Here is a 21,984-nt window from a genome sequence, read left to right as displayed (position 1 = left end):
CAGCCCATCAATGCATAGAAAATGTATTTATCTTTTATTTATTTATTTATTTTTCTTTAATAACTTTTTTTTTTTTCACTTGTTCATCATCAAAATCACCCCTATCAATCTCATCTGCCCACATAAATGAAGTGGCATGTGGTTGTTGTAATACAAATAATGGATGTACGTTACCACATATAAAGAAGGATGGTATGGTTGAAATATCATATAACATTATATGCTTGCAATAATGAGTACCTTCTACATGACTTAGGAGAAAAAATGTACATTAATGAGGAAAATTTGACTTTGCACAGGCACATATTTCCTATAATGCAGATCCACCCTAAGACCTTTTTTCCTTATTTACATGAATTCAAATTTGATCCTAAATCATATGGGAATACAAGGATCACCATCCCTGAAAGAAACCCATAACAGGGCCAGCATTGCTCCCTATGAAACTAGAATGAAATCCATCCATGCTTACTGAAGAATAAAATGCAACATATTATATGACCAAAGATGTGAAGACTAACACGCTTTTTCTAAAAACGAATAAACCTTCCTTATTTTCTTCCCCATGTTGTGTGAGATTCATCTTCGGATGAATTATTACCAAGAACGATCAATCGATGATCCTCTTTTGCTACTTGTAAAGCTCGGGGTTCAATAATCTTGGAGTAGGGATGGCAACAAGTGGAATTGTTTTCTTTAGAATCATACCACACTTGTCTGAAAGATCGAGCTTAGTTCCTTCTGGCAATCGCCACTCGAATGAATGCAACATAGAGGCTAATACATATATTAGCATCCTTTCTGCTAGAGAAATTCCCGCACATATTCTTCTCCCAGATCCAAATGGAATGTAACTAAAATTGTTACTGCTGTAATCACATTTGATACCATCACCTAAGAACCTCTCGGGGCGAAACTCTAATGGATTATCCCACACTTTGGGGTCTCTTTGTATAGCCCACACGTTAAAAAAAACTCTAGTACCTTGGGGGACAGTATACCCACCTATTGTGCAAGATAGGTTTGGACAATGGGGAACCAAGAACGGGAGCGGTGGGTGTAACCTTAAGGTTTCCTTCACCACTACATCCAAATACTGCAACTTAGATACATGAGACTCTTCTACCATGTTATCCAAACCTACTACTTCCTCTAATTCTGCTTGGGCCTTTCTCATTATCTGGGGATGCAACATCATCTCCGATATCACCCACTCCAATGTGGTTGATGTTGTCTCGGTTCCACCCCCAATGATGTCCTGTGAACAACAACATCATGAAGGTAAAGCAGCTGAAATTCATGCTTACTTTCTTAACCTAGACTTGAACGGTACTTGATGGTGAAAATCATCCTTGAATGTAATTAACTAATTAACCTAGAGTTTGGTAGAGAGAAATACATACCATTAACAAGGCCTTGACTTGGGTTATGGTCAATGTTGTTTTATCATCCTCAGCCGGCTCCATAAGCTCCAAAAGAAACTGCAGAAAATCTTTTCTTTCTTTGTTTCGAGCTCGTCCTTCTGCTGCATCTACTTTCACCCGCTGATCTATGACTGAATTGAAGATTTGATCAAACCACGACAACAGCTTTTTCGATCGACGTTCGATGCCTTGTATATCAAATCTTGCAAGGACCGGAAAAAGATCAGAAACATTTGGTTTCCCCAACAATTCAGCCATCTCCCCCACCACCAGTCGAACCTCAGATCCAACACTATTCCTCTCCTTCCCTTTAAGTGTACTACCCCATAACATGCTTGTTATCATGTTAAAAGTGGTTAGAAACATTTTCTCACCAATGTTAATTGGTGTGCTTGTGATGCTATTAGCATACACATCTCTTACTGTTTGTCGAACCTCTTGTTCTCGGAGGGTGTAACAAGCATCAAGTTTCGCGTTATTTAACATCTCCCGTATGAGAACCTTCCGAAGCATTCGCCACATTGGGTTATTCTGACTCCATACAATGTCGATCCCACCATATGTGACGGCTAATGCTGCAATGGGTGCGTCACGGTTGGAGAAGGTAGCGTCGTGGTCTCGCAGGACCTCTTTTGCTAGTGTAGGTGAGCTCACTACGATGCATAATTTGTTACCCAGTTTGAGTTTCATGATTGGACCATAAACTTGAGCCAATTTGGCAAAGTACCGGTGAAGGTCGGCTTCAAGAAATGGGAGATTTCCGACCAATGGTAAGCCTCGTGGTCCGGGTGGCAAGGGTGGTAACTCCCCTTTCATCGATTTCTTGCTCACCCATGCGTACAAAGAAGCCACAAGCACCACGAACAGCACGGAGATTAACACATTGGCAACTTCATCTGTACTATTGCTACCATCCCGCCACCCTGACCACCCATCACAAACAACATTCATTATCTTACTAGCAAGATTTGAGCCCGTGTTTATCTGCAACTAAAAGCTTGAGAAAATTTCAATTGAAGGATTAAAACAAGAGATATGAGGATGGTGTGATCCAGATCTCGCTCTTTTTCTCCATAAGCATAGGTGCTATGTTTTTAAAATGGTTCCCCCAGGTTTTGATGAATATTTGAAATACCCTCAGATTTTTAAAATTGTGATATGTCCCTTGACCTCAATCTTCAGTCATAGAGTAATTAAAAATGACATAAAACCCCTGGATTCTTCTTCCCAATCATCTTCCACCTCTTAGAGATGATGAAACAACAGTGATTATGGTCATGATGATGATTGTAATGGAGATGATGATAATGAGGACGATAATGAAGACAATGATGCTGATGATAACGATGTTCATGGCAGTGATGATGATGACTATAATGAAGACAATGATTATGATTGCATGCCCACGCTGCCATTGATACCATGTTTTTAAAATGGCCCCAACATGTTTTGGTGAATATTTGAGACACCCTAGGATGCCCTTTGATCTCGACCTTCACTTGTATTTTTGAAAAACAACCGAAAAACATCTTATTTTTCTTCCAAATCATCTTTAACCTCTAGGAATGATGATGTCGCTAATAATGATGATGACAAAAGCCATGATGATGATTATTGCAATGGTGATTATGATGATGATGACAAAGACCATGATGATTATTGTGATTATGCAACTAATAATGATAACAATTGTAGGAGATTTTTTGGTCTCTCACTCCTTAAGATACGTATTACAAAGATAATTAATTGATTGGCTTTTGCTCTAGATGCAAATTACAATAGGTGAAGAACTCTGGTCGTCTTCTCCAATAAAACTTCTGAACTTCATTCGTCTTCTAGCTTCTGAATCTCTGGTCTCAAACTGGAATCGTCTTAACCTGTAAAGAAAACAACGGTGGGGTGTTGGCCAAGGAGTCTTTGATGATCAAATTAGATCTTAGTTAAATTGTAGAACAAGAAGAAAATAATAAGTGTCAAAAAGATTTTTGTGTGGCTTATGACTACTGTTTGAATGTGAGATGTTTCTCTATTTATAAAATAGTCTCTTAAAGGGTGATTAATAACTTAGTTGTAACCTTCTACCCATGTTGTTTAGTATTTATGATAATAAATGACTTTAATAACATTGAAGACCCAATCCTCTTGATTATTATAACTTAGACGAGGAGTGGGCTTAATGTGTAACTGGTCTAACTCAATAACTTAGAGGAGGAGGGGGTCGAACCCTATTGGTGTTAAAGGAAGAGGTCAAACCTCTTGGAGCTGAACAGTCATAAAAGAAGAAGAAGAAGGGAAGATGTCGAACCCACTTGAGGTTGAACCTTCATAAAAGAAAAGGGGAGGAGGCCGAACCCTTTTGGGGTCGAACTTTCATAGAGGAAAATGAGGCCAAATTCTCTTGAGGCTGAACTTTCATAGAAGAAGAAGAAAATGCTGAACCCTCTTAGGGTTGAACCTTCATAGAGGAAGAGGGGGAAGGAAGAGGAAGGGGAACAGGGAAACAAGCTAAACCCTTTAAAGTGTTAAAGAGAAGAAGAAGAAGAAAAAGAAAATGAGCCGAGCTTTTTCTTTGAGTGGGACGTTTTATTAGTGGGCCCACCTCACTTTAATATTTTATTCGGATAGGATCTTTCAGGTTGGACTTTGGTTCGTTTGTATTCAATCTACCAGTATTAGTAATTTTGCTAATTCCAATGAGAGAATATTTTTGGTTCCTATAACAATGCTAATAATAATAACAAGGAAGAGTTGATGAGGCATTATTTACCCACTTTTAGTGAAAAATGTAAAAAAATTACTTTTTCACTCTTTTGTGTTTATTTACTCATTGCACCTACCAAAACTTACCAAACAAAAAACCGACTTCTTCTTCTCCTTTCTCTCTGTCTCTCTATGTCTCTTCTCATTTTCATCTTTTTTTTAGTTTTGTGAGAGGTTGAATCAATGAAGATTAGGTTTTAGATTTTTTTTAATTATTTAATTATTTATTTTTTATTTAATCACCAAGGAAAATGAAAATCACTATTAAAACCTCCAAAATGAAAGATTTTGTTCAATTGATTTAAACTGAACTTCTTTTAGCAAATTTGGTAGGTACATACTGAATATTACCAAACATATTTGATATGTACTTATCGAACATTACAAAATAGATTCACTTGTTAGGTACTTACCGAATATAACTTTATCATGTGAATGATTTCGATTCTATTGGAGGTGTTAGGGTAAAATAAATAAGATCAAAGCTTAAATTAAAACCTACTTTGAAACTTTTTTAGATACGAAGAAGAAGAAATGAGAGAAGAGAGAGAGAGAGAGAGAGAGAGAGAGAGAGAGAAGAAGAAGAAGAAGAAGAAGAAGAAGAAGAAGAAGAAGAAGAAGAAATGAGATCGATAGGCTATTGGGTGGGTGCAATGAGAACTAGACCAAAAAAAAAAGAATTTGGTGCATGGAATGAGACACATTATTTTTAAGGTGGGTATCACAAGTTGGTGGGTACCAAGGTCAAGAGGGCATTTCATCTATTAAAAAATAACTTAAAAACCCTTAATTTTTCTTCCCAGTTGTCTTCAACCTCTTGAAGATGATGATGATGCTAGTGATGATGATACCAACAATGATAGTGATGGTAATGGTGATGGTGATGATGATGACAATAATAAAGATAATGATGATTATTTACCATTAATGACGATGATAATAACAATGGTGATCTTCATGCTTATGATATTGAGGAAATGATGATGATCATGATACCATATACCTGAGTTCAATTCTTTCTAGCATCGAGACATTGATCTCATTGAGAACAGGTTTACACGAGTGTTTTAAAAAATGGACTGGTTGATTCGACCAGGTTGGATCAGATCCATTAGTTTTTATGGGCCGAGTCAATTGAAAAAAAAATCCAATTTTATAAAAACCAATTGACCTGCTTAGTTCTATTAGTTTAACTAGTGACTCAGCCAATTTATTGAAAATCAGTCTAATTTTTGGGTGAATTTTAACATATCCCATCATAATTTGGTGAATATTTGAGATGCCTCTTGTGTTTTGAAATTGATGATATGTTCCCTTGATGTAAGATATTCTCTTATAAACTAATGGAAAATAATCGAACTTAGAAATATTTTAATTGATGGACTCATATTGGGATCATGTTTCTGAAGTTGAATTTACTTGATTTTGGAAAGAAATAAAATAATACTTACTTAATATTTCATTTTGGATCTAACCAGTTTGATCCACTGGTCGGACCACTTAATCATAGTTGTCAATGATCGGTCCGATTTTTAAAACATTGGTTTACATGGTGGCAACATAAAAAAAAAAAAAAAAAATCAGCAAGTGCATTTTAGCTTAGTTGGTAAAGTCTTTGGGTGATAATATCATAGACATGGGTTCAATTCCTATCAACACTGAATTAATGATTGTTGGAACTCAAGTACAAAACTTGATTTATTTGAAAGAAATAAATAAAGAATTATAATTTTTGATCAAATCAATTTGGTTAAGAGGCGCATAAATGATTCTTAACGATAGTCGAAGTCTCCCGTTTGTGTAAGGGAACACGTCTACACTATCTCTGGGATTCAACCTAACCTAAACTCGAACTCGTTTCTCTACAGGTTTGTACTACTTGGCAGGAACTTATACTTTACCTCTTTAGGGTGCTTAAAAGAAAGATGAAGAAAAAATTCTCGCAAATAGTAGAGTGAAAATTGAGTGAATTGTAAAAAAATCAATGGGGTAAAGAGTTTATATAGTGGTGTGATGAACTTAAGAAAATGTATCATAATAAATTAATATGTGACCCACAAAGTCTTTTAACTAAGGTGCATTGCATATGTATTTATTAAATACATGTCCCATAAAACCTTGCATTCTTAACTTTATCTTTAAATTCATTCATCTAGAATTAATTAATGAACCTTGATCTATGAACCACCATAAATGTCATGAACCTTAATCAATGCAACTAGATTAATTAATTTACATTCATAAATTTAAATTTTGACTAAATATAATGAACCTCTTTAATTTATCTTTACAAACTCTACATCCCCTTTGAAAATAAAATTAAAACTCAATTTAATATTAAATTTATTTATATAAATCATAATCCAATAGTGATCTCATTAAAAACATGTTTACTCATATAAAAGACATAATAATAAATAAATAAATAAATAAAGACAAGAAAGTGATGAGGGTGATGTTGATGAGGAGGATGAGGATGAGGGTACTGAGGTCATATGCCACAGTCCATAATAAGATACCAATTTCAAGGTGCATGTCATCAATTTTAAAATATAAAACGGTTACTTAAATATTCACAAAAAGTTGATGGTGCTATAATCAGTTTCTTTGAAAACATAAACTGCAAAAGAAGACAAAAGCCAAGAGTATGGCAGTGAAATGGACACGTTGACAAAAGTGAGATAAGCCCACGCTTGTTCTATAATAATGAGAGTTGCTATTGGCACCTCAACTTTAACTTATTATATATATATATATATATATATATATATATATATATATATATATATATATATATATATATATATATATATATATATAAAGCTACTCATAAAACTATAATGTTTTTATCTTATATGGTTAAAAAGATTTGAAATAAGCTGATTTTTTGTGAGGATGATCTCCAAGGTGAGGGGATCATCCTTGCTAAAAATCATCCCATTCCAAAATTTTTAATCCCATCAAAAGTGATTTACAAAAATTGGATGGTGTAAAATTTTTCAACTTGTTAACATAGGGCTAGAAGTTTCATAATAGGCTGATTTTTGGCAAAGATGATCTCCTTACCATAGAGATCATCCTCACAAAAAATCAGTCCATTCCAAACATTTTTACCCATATAAGACAAAACACATTATAGCTTTATGTGTATACAGATCCTAATTCAACACCCTAAGCTTTACCCTACACTTTAACAAAGGTGTTTTGTCCTACATGGGTTAGAAGTTTTGGAATAGGCTGATTTTTGGTGAGGATGATCTCTATGATTAGAAGATCATCCTCACCAAAAGTCAGCCCATTCCGAAATTTTTAGTCCCATGTTTATAAGTTGAAAAATCATAGACCGTCCATTTTTTGTAAACAATTTTTGATAGGGTTAGAAGTTTTGGAATGGGCTGATTTTTGGTGAGGATGATTTCCTCACCATAGAGATCATCCTCACAAAAAATTAGCCTATTCTAAAACTTCTAACCCATCTAGGACAAAACACGTTTGTTAAAGTGTAGGGTAAAGCTTAGGGTGGGGAACGGGACCCATATATATATATATATATACACATATCTACTCATATATTTTTACAATGTGTTTTGTTCTATGTGAGCTAAATTTTTTTTATTGAGCTGACTTTTGGTGAGAATGATCTCTATGACGGAGATCATTCCCATAAAAAATCAACTAATTCTAAAATTTCTAATCCCAAATTTATGAGTTGAAGAATTGTGGACTGTCTATTTTTTGTAAATCACTTTTGAAGAGGTTAAAAATTTCGGATTGAACTAATTTTTGGTGAGGATGATCTCTTCATCATAGAGATCATCCTCACCAAAAATCAGCTCAATTCAAAACTTTTAACCACTAGAACAAAATACGTTGTTGATATATGAGTAGATATGTATGTACACGGAACTCGACTCATATATATATTAGATTTCTATTTTATAAGTTTTGAATTTTATTTGAGCCTAATCCTATTAACGATTACTAAAAGTGTTTAAATGAGTGTTATAATGATTTGTAATGTTGAGATGATAACTTAGTCAAACCTCTTTAACAATTGAATAGTGTATTTTTAATAATTAGTAGGAGTGAAATAATTTAAGAAATTAGGATGTAATAAGTAAAAGTCAGGGTGTTAATAACTATTCTTGTAATAATAGAGGAGAGAGATAGAGATAGAAAAAGATAAAAAAATATAGCTTTAATCAATTTTAAACCATCCAATGAGGGATAGATAGAGAAGATAGTTGTTTAAGATGAGATAAACTAATATCACAAGAAAATAAAACATATAGTGGTTGAGTCAAAGATTGAATTCAATTAAATACACGCAGGAGAGTGGGGATAATAAATGAATTCCTCCACTCAAGGCGCACACCAATCTAGATTCTTTAATTATAAAAGGTTTGGATCATATGCACCCAAGGTGGAGGATTGAAACCCACCTCCTAAACCTCAATACACGTTATGTAAATTATAATCCAAAGAATTAATGTAAAAAATAATTTTTTTTTAAATTTTCTTGAATTATGACTTACTTGACATTTATTGAGATGTAGGAGAAGGATTTCAATTTGCCACCCTGGTTGCATACGATCTAGAATCGTTATACAATATGTCTAATCTTTCGTAATCTCTAATCTACTACACATCACCATTGTGAATTAACCCGAAAACAAATCAGTCCATCCAATTTTTCTGAACATTGATAATTAAGCTTGAATTGGCTTTCATTAGTCAAGGAATTTATTTTGATGGCGACTCCTTGTGGTGGCACTCAAATGCATGATCGTGTTTGGCTGCCGGTGCCACAAATATAAGAACTTTCAAAAGAAAAAAATATTTAAAAGAAAATCATTGTCTTTTAATTTTGATTATTATTTTTTAAATATTTTTGTTTAAAAATCTGATCCACGTCATGAGCACTAGGGGACTGAAGTCTTATCTGGCCAAAATAACAGTCCACATGGCCCCTCCACCCTTTGTTTAAGATTGGAAATTGAAATCTTACTAAGGTACTCACACTAGCCTCGCTTGTTTCTTTTCTATAAATAAACAAATTGAAAAATTATTTTTGGGGTGGTCCTTAAAGTCCTCTCATCTCTATCAAACATCAAACTCAAATTGTCTATATTGGCGATACACATTATTGAATTCAACCATTCAAATTCATCCATTTAAAATAATTGATCTTGACGATTTGAATCATCGATATCGACAATTCATGTTCAAGAGTGTCAAAATTACAATTTATAATCATTGATCTTGATTATTATAAAGGGGAAATTATAATAAAAAAAAAAATCAATTAAAAATAATATTTATTAAAAAAGTAATAATTTTTAAGTAATTATCAAAACAAATCAAGAGACAAAAGTACCCCCATCGATGATTTTTGTTCAGAGAGCTCTCCAATGGACTAAACAATCATGGCTTGCAAAGTTTCCTTGAGTTCGTCAAGTTTTTTTTATCAAACCTTGCTTCCAACTATTGTTTGTTAGCACGGTCATGGTTCTGGTTGGATGGTGGCATGTTGTGTTGTTCTTGGGTTTCAGGTTCTAGGACTTGGGCTTGGAGATGGGTAAGGGGAATGAACTAGAGCTCTGATGCCAATTGATAGAACTTGAGTTCAACATATCTGAACCTGCAGCAAAAAGAAGAGAAAAAAAGAACAAAAACATGAAAAAGAAAATAGTATAATAGTATTTTTCGACCATTTTGGGGGGATCAGACCTCCAACTTAGTATTTTGATTTATGTAATTGTAAAAAATATCATTCTTTATAAATAAATTTAAGAGTTTAAGGTGTCCTCTATTTGGGTTTATGGGTTGCCACCATTCAAAGAATTTAAGGTGTGAATGGATACCATAAAAAAAGGTTTTGAAATATGTTTTTTCAACAAATACGTGGCTCAAAACTAGTTTAATATTAGAGGTCGAGAGTAATGAGGTTTGATTGTGAGATAAGGAAGGTGTTAGGCACCTTATCTCATCCACCAAGTTGGTGATTACTAAATGTTGGTTATAAGTGAAGTATAAAATTATTTTATTTTTGTTTTTTGGAGTTAGAAAACTAATAAGTATTTACAAACAAATAGAAGTATAGGTATATCTATTAATTTTTTGTTACGAACCCAATGGTATGATTGAATCTTAATAATTCTTGTTCTAGCAAAAAATCATTATTTTAACCTGGTCCGACTCGATAATTGAGGATTTTATAAATTTTTTTTCGGACTTACATTTGAGCGTGCTTACAGGCTAAAGTATATTTTTCGATCATTTTAAATCCAATGGTGAAGTCAGATTCCATTAAAAAAAAAGATCATAAACATTCTAAATTTTTACCCCTAAGTCTCACTTTCAGGATTTTCTTAAAATTTCATTATTTATTTTTTCTCATCTCCTTGGAGATCAACTTCTCTTTATTCTATTATTTTAGTTTTAGATTTTTATTTAATGTTTCTTAGTTTTACGAAAATTGTAAGGAGACTTTGCCGGTTTTAAGTCAAGAAGTAATAAAGATATTTCTTTCTCTCTCATCTCAATTTTTTCTTTTCATGTTTTCTTTAATTTTTTTTTTTTTACTTTATTATTTTTAAGATGACTGTTGGTTAAATCCCTGTTAGATCGGTTGAGGAAGTCGGAGAAAGATTTATTAGTGTTTTACTGTTCTCGTAATGGCTTCATAGTTTTATTGTGATAATATTATGTGTTTATTATTAGGTTGAACATTGAATGTTTCTCAAAGTTTTGATGATTTCTTTCTTTTAAAGTTTAAGAAGAACCATACTTTACAGAGAACAGTTAATGTTTATCTAATAATCTCGATCCAATTTATTACATACTTTTGATCTCATTTTTATTATAACTGTTCAATCTTCTGATCCACAAACATTAGTTTTGTTTAGTGGATTGAGATAAAAAGAGAACCAGAATTTAGTGATAAAACTTGTGAAAGTAGATCCAATTGATCTACACTTTTCATCGTATTTCTAAGTTTTTTTTAAGTAGTTTATTTTAGATAAATATTTATCAAAAATTATTTTTAATTGTTTGTTAAAATTGAATTGAATTGGAAGTAAAAATACTTTGGATTAACGTTGTCTATGTGGTTCGACCCTTTCTTACAAAGATCTTCTTTTGGTCTTATTTTTATCATAATTTATAGCCTGAACAAATTGGTGCCATTGCCGGGGACAACGATATAATCCATTATTATTTTTATTCAAAAATTCGATTCGATTTTTTGTCGATCAAAATTTTTACTTTAGAAAAAATCGAAAAAAATATTGTTGGATTCCTGAAGTCAGTACGAACAAAACCCTAAAATTTGAGCCAATTTCATCATAATTTTTTTACAGAGCTTGGGTCAATTGTGACATCGAGATTCGCACTTCAAATTTTTACAGAATATTTCTTCAGACTTCTAGATTCAATGAATATATAATTTTTTTAAAATTCTAATTTTGATTTTTCTTCTATTTTCAGCAGAAGGATTCGACGAGGAGTAGCGTGATTCATAAATTTTATCCTACCACTCGGATCTGATTCTTTGACGAAGAAACAATAATTTATTTTTGTTTAAAGTAGAACTACAGCAAGATTTTCTTTTTAAAACTTTTTAATTTATTTTCATAATTTAATTTTAATTATTTCGAGAAGGCTCGGACTACAATAAAATCAAGAAAGGACGACAGTTTGACGTAACTGTCTCGGTTCCTCGAGTTTGAACACCGAATTTGGTATCAGTGGCCCAAATCGACTCAACTCAAACAACGTCCATCTAGAACAATAAGTAAAATTCACAACCCCTACGCATCTCTTGCAAGTAGGTTTCTGTATTGAATTTGAGTGATTTAATTGCACACTTTCAACTGCACCTTACGAGGATGGTACAAACAAGATAAGAATCGGATTTCATCATCGATATCTTGCCCTATTAGGAAATTAATTTACACGGGTCCAATTTAATTAAAATTTGATTAGACTCGATCATAGGTCACATCGAGCTCAATAGGTAAAACTAGCTTGAGTTGCACCAATTGTACTTCTTGATCGAAGTCAGTGCCTAAACGCAATCCTGCTCTGTTGTACCCTATTGTACTAGGGGGTATACTACATCTATTCTAAATGAAGAGGTGATTTAAGAGTGCCTTTGCTTAGCATTGTACACCACCTATCATTTGGGAATTAAATTGTCTGATTTCGATTTCAGAGAACTGGGTTGGAGGCTCAAGTTGTCCCTTTGAAATAGTTAGGAGCTATCTAATCTAATAGGAATCCATAAAGCATTGTGTGAATTTCTCCCTATTTTATGTGCGACTCTGTAGTGTATGTTAAAATAGATACATAACCTCAAGCAAATTTTGGATCATCATGGAGTTGAGGAGAGAATCGTGGATCCCGTGCGTTCTATTTAATAATTATGGTCATCCTATCGAGTGTTGTCCAAGTCTACCCACGGTCCGTAATTCTCAAAATTCTTATTGGATGCCAACATCTAATTGGTTCAACCAATCACACCCCGTAGACAATTGATTTTCCTCGGATTCCATACCTAGTCAGAATGAGTTCACTTAAGATTATCACTTAGGTAACCATGATGATTTTTATATACACGACACCTCGATGATAAATCCAACCATAAGTCCCCAATAATCATATGATTCTCAATAATTCTTCAATTATAGAGGTATAAAGCCTGAGTCAATTTCCACTCACTCATATTTATCCTCTCCTCCAACTTCATCATTAGAGTCTATAATGACTGATTTCATAATTCAACAACAATAGTTCTTACAACAACTGTTCAATCACCAACAACAAAAGCTCCATAACATTAATCAAGCCTTAATCAAAATTAAGACTCAGTTGAGTCACCCTGAACTACCTTCAGAAGAAGGGAAATTGATCAATTCGAAACTGAGGATATCTCAATCTCAGAAAATTCATTATTCTTTCAAAATAACCTTAATGATCAGTTCTACTCTTTTGAAGATTTCGATGATTGTCTATCAATAATTGATAACCTTATCTCAATTGAAATTCAAACTCAAACCAATGAGGTTACAATTCAAACCGAAGCAATAATGGAAGCCCAACTAGGTCAGTTCATTGTGCCCTTAAAAGAAAGAGAGAATGATCAATTTTTAAATGATATAGACTCCGAGAGTCAAGTTGTGTTTCAAATTTTCAATGAGCAAGTTGATTGTAAAAATTTGACTAACAAAATTGATCCACCATAAGAGAAAATTGTTGTTTAGGAAGAACTAAAGTTGAACTCTAATTTGTTAGTCACACCAATTCCAACCACTACTAATCTAACATCGTATCACATACAGTTTATCATTTCACAAGATTATAAAGACCTTCCCTGTCTTACAACTCCCATTTTCTTTGGGAATATGATGGATGAAAATGGTTTCAAAATGTGATGACAATCAAAATTGAGGACAAATGAGGGATGTTAATCATTTTATAAAATCATTCTTATGTCCTAATGATGATAAAAATCTATTTGCCTATTATTTAGGGTGGGAAGTCGACAGCCGTGTCTGTAAAATTAGATGTTAGGAATTTTTTTAAAAATCAAACCTTTTGATAGGTTCGACTGAAGACGTTAAACTTAGCATTACTTGAAAGGCAACCCATGTGTTTTTTTATTTTTGAATAGTATAGTTAAACTTTTTTTAATTTTAGGTTTCCACGTAAACCTTAATTCCATATCTTTTTCTTCATCTCTAAGCCAACTCTCAACCAAACCAATCAATCAACATTACTTGGACTGCAAACTGGTCAGTAATTGTTGATTGAGTAGCAGAGATAGAAAATAGCATATATTGAGGAGAAGAAGGCATGTGTAAGTACACGGGCCGGTGAGAGTTCAAATTCAGATTAGGATGAGTTTAAATTTGAGATTAGGATGTTTTTAATTTTTGAGTTAGGTTATTTTTCTATTTTATGTAGGATTTCTTTTATGCAAAAAACTGCTTTGGAAATTATCATTGTTATAATTTTTATTCTTTTCAGATTAGTGATAACAAGACTTTACATATTAATGTCCAATCCATTTCAGGTGTGATCCAACATTTTTCTATTTCCTTACTGTTGCATATTGAGGATAATATGTTATTAAAAAATTGAAAAAAATAAAAAATATTTAATACTTGCAAAATATTTTCTTCAAACTCTTTCTATGTACTGTTTACATATGAATTTCAAAATCTCAAGCTTATGTCTTAATTTTTTATCATAAGTTTTTTTTTTTTTTTTTGTTATTCATCATCAAGAAAATCAAAAAAATACTTTGAAAATTCACGACACTTCTGATTAAGTAAAAATAAGATTTTATGAAACAAATATTTACTCTTTTCTCTGTCTGGAGTGTTAGGTGACACCAAATCTAGTGAACTATGACTTCCTTGTCTTTTAGTTGGCTAGCTAGAAAAAAATAGAACTGGAGATAGCATGACTTGGATAACAACTATAAGATTAGACTGGGTACTTTGAAAAAGGGCTATCTATTTTTTGTAAAAATAATACTAGAAAAATGGTGATGTGTGCAAATGTTGAAAAATAAAATCAGAAAAATATTGAAATTTGAAAAAGTTGAAAAAAATAAAAAACAGAAATGATTGAAAAAGACCAAATCAAAGTCAAAATGCTTGAACTGAAAAAGTGCAAAATGAAAAGAGTTCAATTAGACCAAATAGTTTAGTTGGGTGAAAGTCATCAATGGTAAAAACGTGAGTAAGCTGAAATATCATAGATAAAGCCCCTTAAAGGTATTAAAGTGAATATCCACATCTCTCACAATCCTAGACAAAATACTTAGTTTCAAGTTAAAAATTAGGTAGAACCGACCATTCTTAATAGTTAGTAAGTGAAATCTCATTCCTACAAAAGATGTTACTTTTAAAAAGAAAAATCAGAAAAATTACACAAGCACTCAAGTTATTTTTGAAATTTTCTAAAACGAGGAATAGAAACAAAAGCTTTGCTCAAATGTATGGACTTTTGATTGATTTGTGAAATATCATTATATTTACCTTACATCCATTGAGTTTAATTTTTATACTTCTGTGAAGTGTTAGAATTTTGTGGGTAAATTATCTACAAACCCTCACGAGTCAAACTCGTCTATTAGGGGTAACGTAAGGATTTATGGGCTTGTTGCATTCGCTAAATGTAGTCGTGTAACCTACGAAAATGATTAGTAACTTAGTTTTTATTTTATTTTTGCTTGGGACTAGCAAAATTTAAGTTTCGGGGTGTGATCAAGGTCAAGAAAATTGTTTCTAGAGCCCTAATTACATAGACTTTATTAGTAAATCATACACTAAACTTTTTAATTGCATACAGTTCATTATTAGTCTATAATAATTATTGTTTTCAATTCAATTATGTAATTCGAAACTAATTACTGTTATTTACGTGTAACAAGAATTATTCGTAAAATTTCAAGACGAATTAGGAAAATTCGAAGTTACCACTATGATCCAAGATCCAAAACAAGATCGTGAACCCAAATTCAAGTCAATTGAATAAAATTATACCGCGACGTCCTGATCAACAATAGCGACGCAATCAACGAAGAAAGTCAAGCCTCAAAATTTGTACTGAAGCTTAACGGTTGAAAACAATCGTATTGAAGTAGGATTTTGGTATTTTTGTAATCACAAAATATTTTTAAAACCCTAATTTGGTCTCTCTACAAATAGGAGACCGGACTAAAGAGAATGGAATCTCCAATCTCTCTCAGAGGGATCATCTCTTTGGGGATCAACTTTCTTTTTTTTCTATTCTTTTAATTTTAGGATTTTATTTTATGTTTCTTAGTTTTACGAAACTTGTAAGGAGACTCTGCTGGTTTCAAGTCAAGAAGTAATAAATATATTTCTTTCTCTTTTATCTCTACTTTTTTTATTCATGTTTTCTTTATTTTATTTTTACTTTATTATTTTTGTGATGACTGTTGGTTAAATCTCTGTTAGATCAGTTGAGGAAGCCGGAGAAAGATTTATTAGTGTTTTACTGTCCTCATAATGACTTCATAGTTTTATTGTGATAATATTATGTATTTATTATTAGGCCGAACATTAAATGTTTCTCAAAGTTTTGATGGTTTCTTTATTTGATAAATTCAAGAAGAACCATATTTTATAGAGAACAATTAATGTTTATTTAATAATCTCGGCCCAATTTATTGCATACTTTTGATCTCGTTTTTATTATAATTGTTCAATCTTTCAATCCACAAACATTAGTTTTGTTTACTGAATTGTGATAAAAAAAAGAACTAGAATTCACTGATAAAACTTGTAAAGGTGGATCCAATTGATCTACATTTTTTTATATCATATTTTTAACTTTTTGTTTAAGTAGTTTATTTTAGATAAATATTTATCAAAAACTGTTTTTAATCGTTTGTTAAAATTGAATTGAATTAGAAGTAAAAATACTTTGGATTAACGTTGTCTTTGTGGTTCAATTCATGTTTGCCACAATTTTTTTTTATTCTTATTTTTATCATCATCTACAACTTGAACAATTATCATTAAGTCTTATATCCTAAAGATTTGGGACCAGCAAAACATATACTTTTGTCTAGAGTCATGTCTTCGGTTACTCAAAGTGAGTTCATATCTACTTTCAGAATCTCCATTTTTGTTCGTCTAATCCTTTATTTCACTTTTTTAAAATCTTCAAATTTTATATTCATCATAATTGGGGCTGCAACCAACCATCATTGAAAATATGAAAATAATCTCAAGGACTCTCTCTTAATTTATCACCTATTGAAGTTCTTACATTTTTTCAAAATTCAAATATGTTCATTTTATACCTAAATGAAAGTGCCTGTTCAGATGCATGGAACTATTCCTAAATTTTCTCAAATACGTTCATTTCTAAGACCTAAATGCAAGTAACAAATTAGGATTCAGGTAATGATTTGGTCAAGAAACCGATTTGATGGAATCATCCATCATGCTAGACCAATACTAAAAAAACCGATGCCTTATAGTACAATGTTAAGCATTGGGAAGTTCTCTCTCTCTCTCTCTCCCCTTTTTATAGGTGTAGGGGTGAAGGTGGGGTTTTGAGAACTCCAATTAGATGATTAATTGAAAAGAATGGAAGCAATAAATTTGAAAAAATAAAAAAAGAATGGAAGTCAAACTCACCCACTACCATGATCTCTGAGCTTCTCATATTGTATGAGACATGAACAAAATAATAAAATTTTAAAATGCCAAGCCTTTGCAAGAACAAGCTGTCTACAATTACAACGAACTCAAGAAAAATACATAACTGATTACAACTGCACCAAGCTCTCCTGTATGGGAAAAGATATATCATCCATTAACACTAATCTTTTACCAAATGTATTCTCTTTGGATCTTGGTTGATGTAACTAAATCCACATGAAAGTTTGAAGTCAAGTGTTTCAAAAATCAAGATAAAAAGTACTCCATTCCTGAAAGAAACCCATAACAAGGCAGACATTGCTTCCTATGAAACTAGCAGGAGATGCATCTATAACACGCATTGAACAATCAAATATGCAATATAATTCAACCACAGATACAAAGACAATTGACATGAGCATTCTATAAACAAACCAATCTTCCCTTATTTTTTCCCCATGCGAGATGCATCTTCAGATGAACTGTAACCAAGAACAACCTATCGATGATCTTCTTTTATTATTTGTAAAGCTCGGGGTTCAATAATCTCGGGGTAGGAATGGCAACGAGTGGTATCGTTTTCTTTAGAACCAAACCAAACTTCTCCGATAGATCAAGCTTAGTTCCTTCCGGCAATCGCCACTCAAATGAATGCAACATAGAAGCTAATACATATATTAGCATTCTTTCTGCTAGGTTAATTCCTGCACATATTCTCCTCCCAGACCCAAATGGAAGGTAATTAAAATTGTTACCATTGTAATCACATTTGATATCGTCGCCTAAGAACCTTTCAGGTCGAAACTCTAATGGAATGTCCCACACTTCGGGGTCCCTTTGCATTGCCCACACATTAAAAAAGACTCGTGTACCTTGTGGGATGGTATACCCACCTATCATACAAGATAGGTTTGGGCAATGGGGGACCAAAAGCGGGAGCGGTGGGTGTAACCTGAAGGTCTCCTTCACTACTGCATCCAAATACTTCAACTTGGATAGATGACACTCTTGTACCATGTTATCCATTCCTACTACTTCATCTAATTCTTCTTGGGCCTTTTTCATTATCTTAGGATATTGCATCATCTCTGATAGCGCCCACTCCAATGTAACTGATGTTGTGTCAGTCCCACCGACAACAATGTCCTGTAAACAAAATCAATAATGTAAATAAGCTGAAATTCATACTTATTAGATGATCTTATGACTAATATTTAGATTTTTAAGTTAAGACTATGATGGTAATGGAAAAAATTATTGGGCGGTCCCATTTACACTACATTTCCGACCCCAGGCCCATATAAAGGAGGGGGGTTGTGTCAGGATAGCAGCCGATGTAAAAAATTCATCATCTCATAACATAAATCTTGATCGTACATTTCATTCCGTACATGCCAGAGCATTCTTGCTTTGGGACAGAGCAGAATGGAGGAACAAGATTCGTTTAGGCGACCGCAAAACTTTGGAATAAGGCGTCTACCTTTATCAGGTGGTGCCAACCCCTACCCTCCCCTACCACACTTCACGGCCAAGCAACCAAAGCTAAAAAAGAGAAAGGTATTCGAAGTGTTGGAATGGGAAAGCTAAAGGAGGTGTGTACAATCGATTGGAAATTGACTCAATTAGAGCCACACCAACGCAAGACCTATCCCACTACCCATCCCCTCTCAACTGCCATTTTGGGTTGTGAAATCCAAAAAAGGATTCTCCAATACACGATCCGTCCCAGTACCCATTTAGGGTTGTGGGATTTTCACGACCCAAAATGGGTAGTTTCATGCAGCTTCTCCATTTTTTGAAGGGCAAAAAATCCAGACAGTTGGCTCAAAAATATTACAATTGCAGATCTATTGAAATTTGAGTTGAATTTAAAAAAAAAATTAAAATATTTATGGATAGAGGTTTTTGGGTAGCATGATTGAAGTATATATACCCCATGAATATCCAAAGTGGCTATTCATAGCCCATGGTTACCCATTTATGGGTATGGAGATGGGTATCCCCATTGAAGTTGCTCTTAGATGACTTTAACCATCCATGATCTATGGGTTGATGATGAAAATCATCCTTCAATGTAACTAATTAAGATAAAGTTTGCTAGAGAAAAAAATACCATGAACAAGGCCTTGAGTTGGGTTATAGTCAATGGTGTTTTATCATCCTCCTCCTTGTGCTCCAAAAGAAGCTGCAGAAAATCTTTGCTTTCTTTGTTTTGCACTCCGACCGCTGCATCCATTTTCACCCGTTGATCTATGACTGAATTGAAGATCTGATCAAACCACGACAAGAGTTTTTTCGATCTACGTTCGATCCCTTGTATATCAAACCTTGCAAGGACTGGGAAAAGATCAGAAACATTTGGTTTCCCCAACAATTCAACAATCTCTCCCACCACCTGCCGAAACTCAGACCCAACGCTATTCCTCTCCTTCCCTTTAAGTGTACTACCCCATAACATGCTCATTATCACATTAAGAGTGGTTAGAAACATTTGCTCACCAATGTTAATTGGTGTGCCTGTGTTGCTATTAGCATACACATCTCTAACTGTTTGTCGAACCTCTAGCTGTCGGAGGGTGTGACAAGCATCAAGATTCACGTTACTTAGCATCTCCCGTACAAGTACTTTCCGAAGCATTCGCCACATTGGGCCATTCGGACTCCATACAATGTCAAGCCCACCATATGTGACAGCCAATCCTGCAATGGGTGCATCACGGTTGGAGAAGGTAATGTCGTGGTCTCGAAGGACCTCTTTTGCTAATATAGGTGAGCTCAATACAACACATAATTTATTACCCAATTTGAGTTTCACAATTGGGCCATAAACTTTAGCTAATTTGGCAAAGTATTGGTGAAGATCAGCTTCAAGAAATGGGAGATTTCCAAGCAATGGTAAGCCTCTCGGTCCTGGTGGCAAGGGTGGTAACTTCAATTTCTTGCTCATCCATGCACACCAAGAAACCACGAGCATCACAACCAACAAGGTGACTAACACACTCACAACTTCATCTATACTATTGCTACCATGCCACCACCATGACCACCCATCACAAACAAAACTCATAATGCTCTGTTTGTTTTTGCTGTGGGAAGGCGCTGAATGTGCTAAAAACGTTGGCTTGCCAGGTTGAAAGCTGACAGTCAATCAAATGCGATTATTTTTTGCCGAATCAGTCGACCAACAAAAGTTGAACGAATCCCTTGGCTACACAACCTCTCTCTCTATCACTCTGTGTGTAAGAATAGAAGGTGACACTGGATCTCATCTAAATCCATTCAACAGATCTTCAAAAACATGAATTTCGAGAAACTTATAAAGAAGTAGAAAAAGAAGAAGAAGAAGAAAGAGAGATAATGGGTCTAGAGAGAGGGCCAGGGAGTAGTCGAGGAGAAGTGAGAGTAAACCCTTAATTGGTTCACCATTTCAGTTGTCGATGATGATGAGAGAAATTAGGGAAGCCGTTGAGAGGAGACTAGAAGGAGACTAGGTTTAAGTTTCAACTTTCAACAGGTGGGAACATTGTGAAATGGGAGAGAAGAGAGGCAGACAATAGGATAAGGTACACAAGCATGTGCGGAGGGAAATTGTACCACTCGTCCTGCCCTGAAAAATACCATTTCCTACCCTCTATTTATACAAAATATAAATTTTTCGATGATTTAGACTTGCCCTCATTTGTTATTGTCAATACTAGAGATACCCCCTGCATTTTCAAATTGATGACATGCCCCCTCTTAACGTAAGTCTGCTATGAGAAACATATATATAAGTGATCAAAATGCCATCATCTTCAACCTCAAGCAGATTTTTTTTCTCAAAACCCACTCATCACTCATCACTCATCTTTAATCTTAAGGCGAAGTTTTCAACCATTTTCCTCAAATTTACGAGTCTATTTTTTCAATCTTAAATTTAAAAAATCACACGATAATCGATAGAAATAATTTACCTTAGACTTTACCAACTTGAAATTTGAATGTTTTACCTTTGGTCTCAACCTTAAGATTTCATCTCCTTCAACCACTAAACCTCATAAACAATATAGGAATTTGGATGAAGCGAAAATAATTTTTGAATATAAAAATCAATGATTCTTTATAATACATGGAAGATTATGGATTAAAGAAGAGGTTGAATAAGTAAAAGCGATTTATCTTATTGGTATTAAACTTGAAAATGATGTTTTGACTTGAGGTTAAAGCCAATGCCATTTACATCAACTCTAGTTAGTTTCTTAGATAGAACTTAGGTGAAGGGGGTATTTCATTAGTTTGAAAATGTAGGGGGTATTTCTAATTTTGATGAAACATAGGGAGTAACTCTAAATCACCCTAATTTTTAAGGTGCATTATTATTAACAAGTGTTAAAGTGCATATTTCATCGTGGTTGTGATCATTTGATCATAATTTTTGTAGATGGTGGGTCCCACAATCATGGTGTATAATTGGTGGGATCCTTGAAAATAATTCTTGAGAGACCTTACTTGATTTTAAATTTTTTTCTTAAAATTTTTCAACATGTTATGAGAGAGAAAGAGACATAGAATAATTTATATGGAGGAGAGTGAAAGGTTATTTAAACTCACTCTCATTATAGTAAGAAACGTAA

The 21,984-nt window shown here is 33.5% G+C and overlaps 2 protein-coding genes across 2 annotated transcripts; both read right to left on the bottom strand.

Moving 5' to 3' along the window:
- Positions 1-252: 252 nt before the first annotated feature.
- Positions 253-2,538, bottom strand: LOC147393501 (cytochrome P450 monooxygenase 76AD131-like). The gene is made up of 2 exons (XM_086456847.1): positions 1,404-2,538; positions 253-1,258 (listed from the first exon to the last, which is right to left on the bottom strand). Exons 1-2 carry the CDS (start codon positions 2,373-2,375, stop codon positions 632-634), a joined length of 1,599 nt encoding a protein of 532 aa, XP_086312973.1. The 5' UTR covers positions 2,376-2,538; the 3' UTR covers positions 253-631.
- A 15,091-nt stretch (positions 2,539-17,629) lies between these two features.
- LOC147393500 (flavonoid 3'-monooxygenase CYP75B137-like) lies at positions 17,630-20,974 on the bottom strand. The gene is made up of 2 exons (XM_086456581.1): positions 19,485-20,974; positions 17,630-18,517 (listed from the first exon to the last, which is right to left on the bottom strand). The coding sequence occupies exons 1-2, from the start codon at positions 20,436-20,438 to the stop codon at positions 17,891-17,893; spliced, it is 1,581 nt and encodes a 526-aa protein (XP_086312707.1). The 5' UTR covers positions 20,439-20,974; the 3' UTR covers positions 17,630-17,890.
- Between the last annotated feature and the right edge of the window lie 1,010 nt (positions 20,975-21,984).

This window comes from Akebia trifoliata, chromosome 10 (genome assembly GCF_017979445.1).
Source record: "Akebia trifoliata isolate Shusen 1 chromosome 10, ASM1797944v1, whole genome shotgun sequence".
NCBI lineage: Eukaryota > Viridiplantae > Streptophyta > Magnoliopsida > Ranunculales > Lardizabalaceae > Akebia > Akebia trifoliata.
This window is presented reverse-complemented; position numbering and strand designations above follow the sequence as displayed.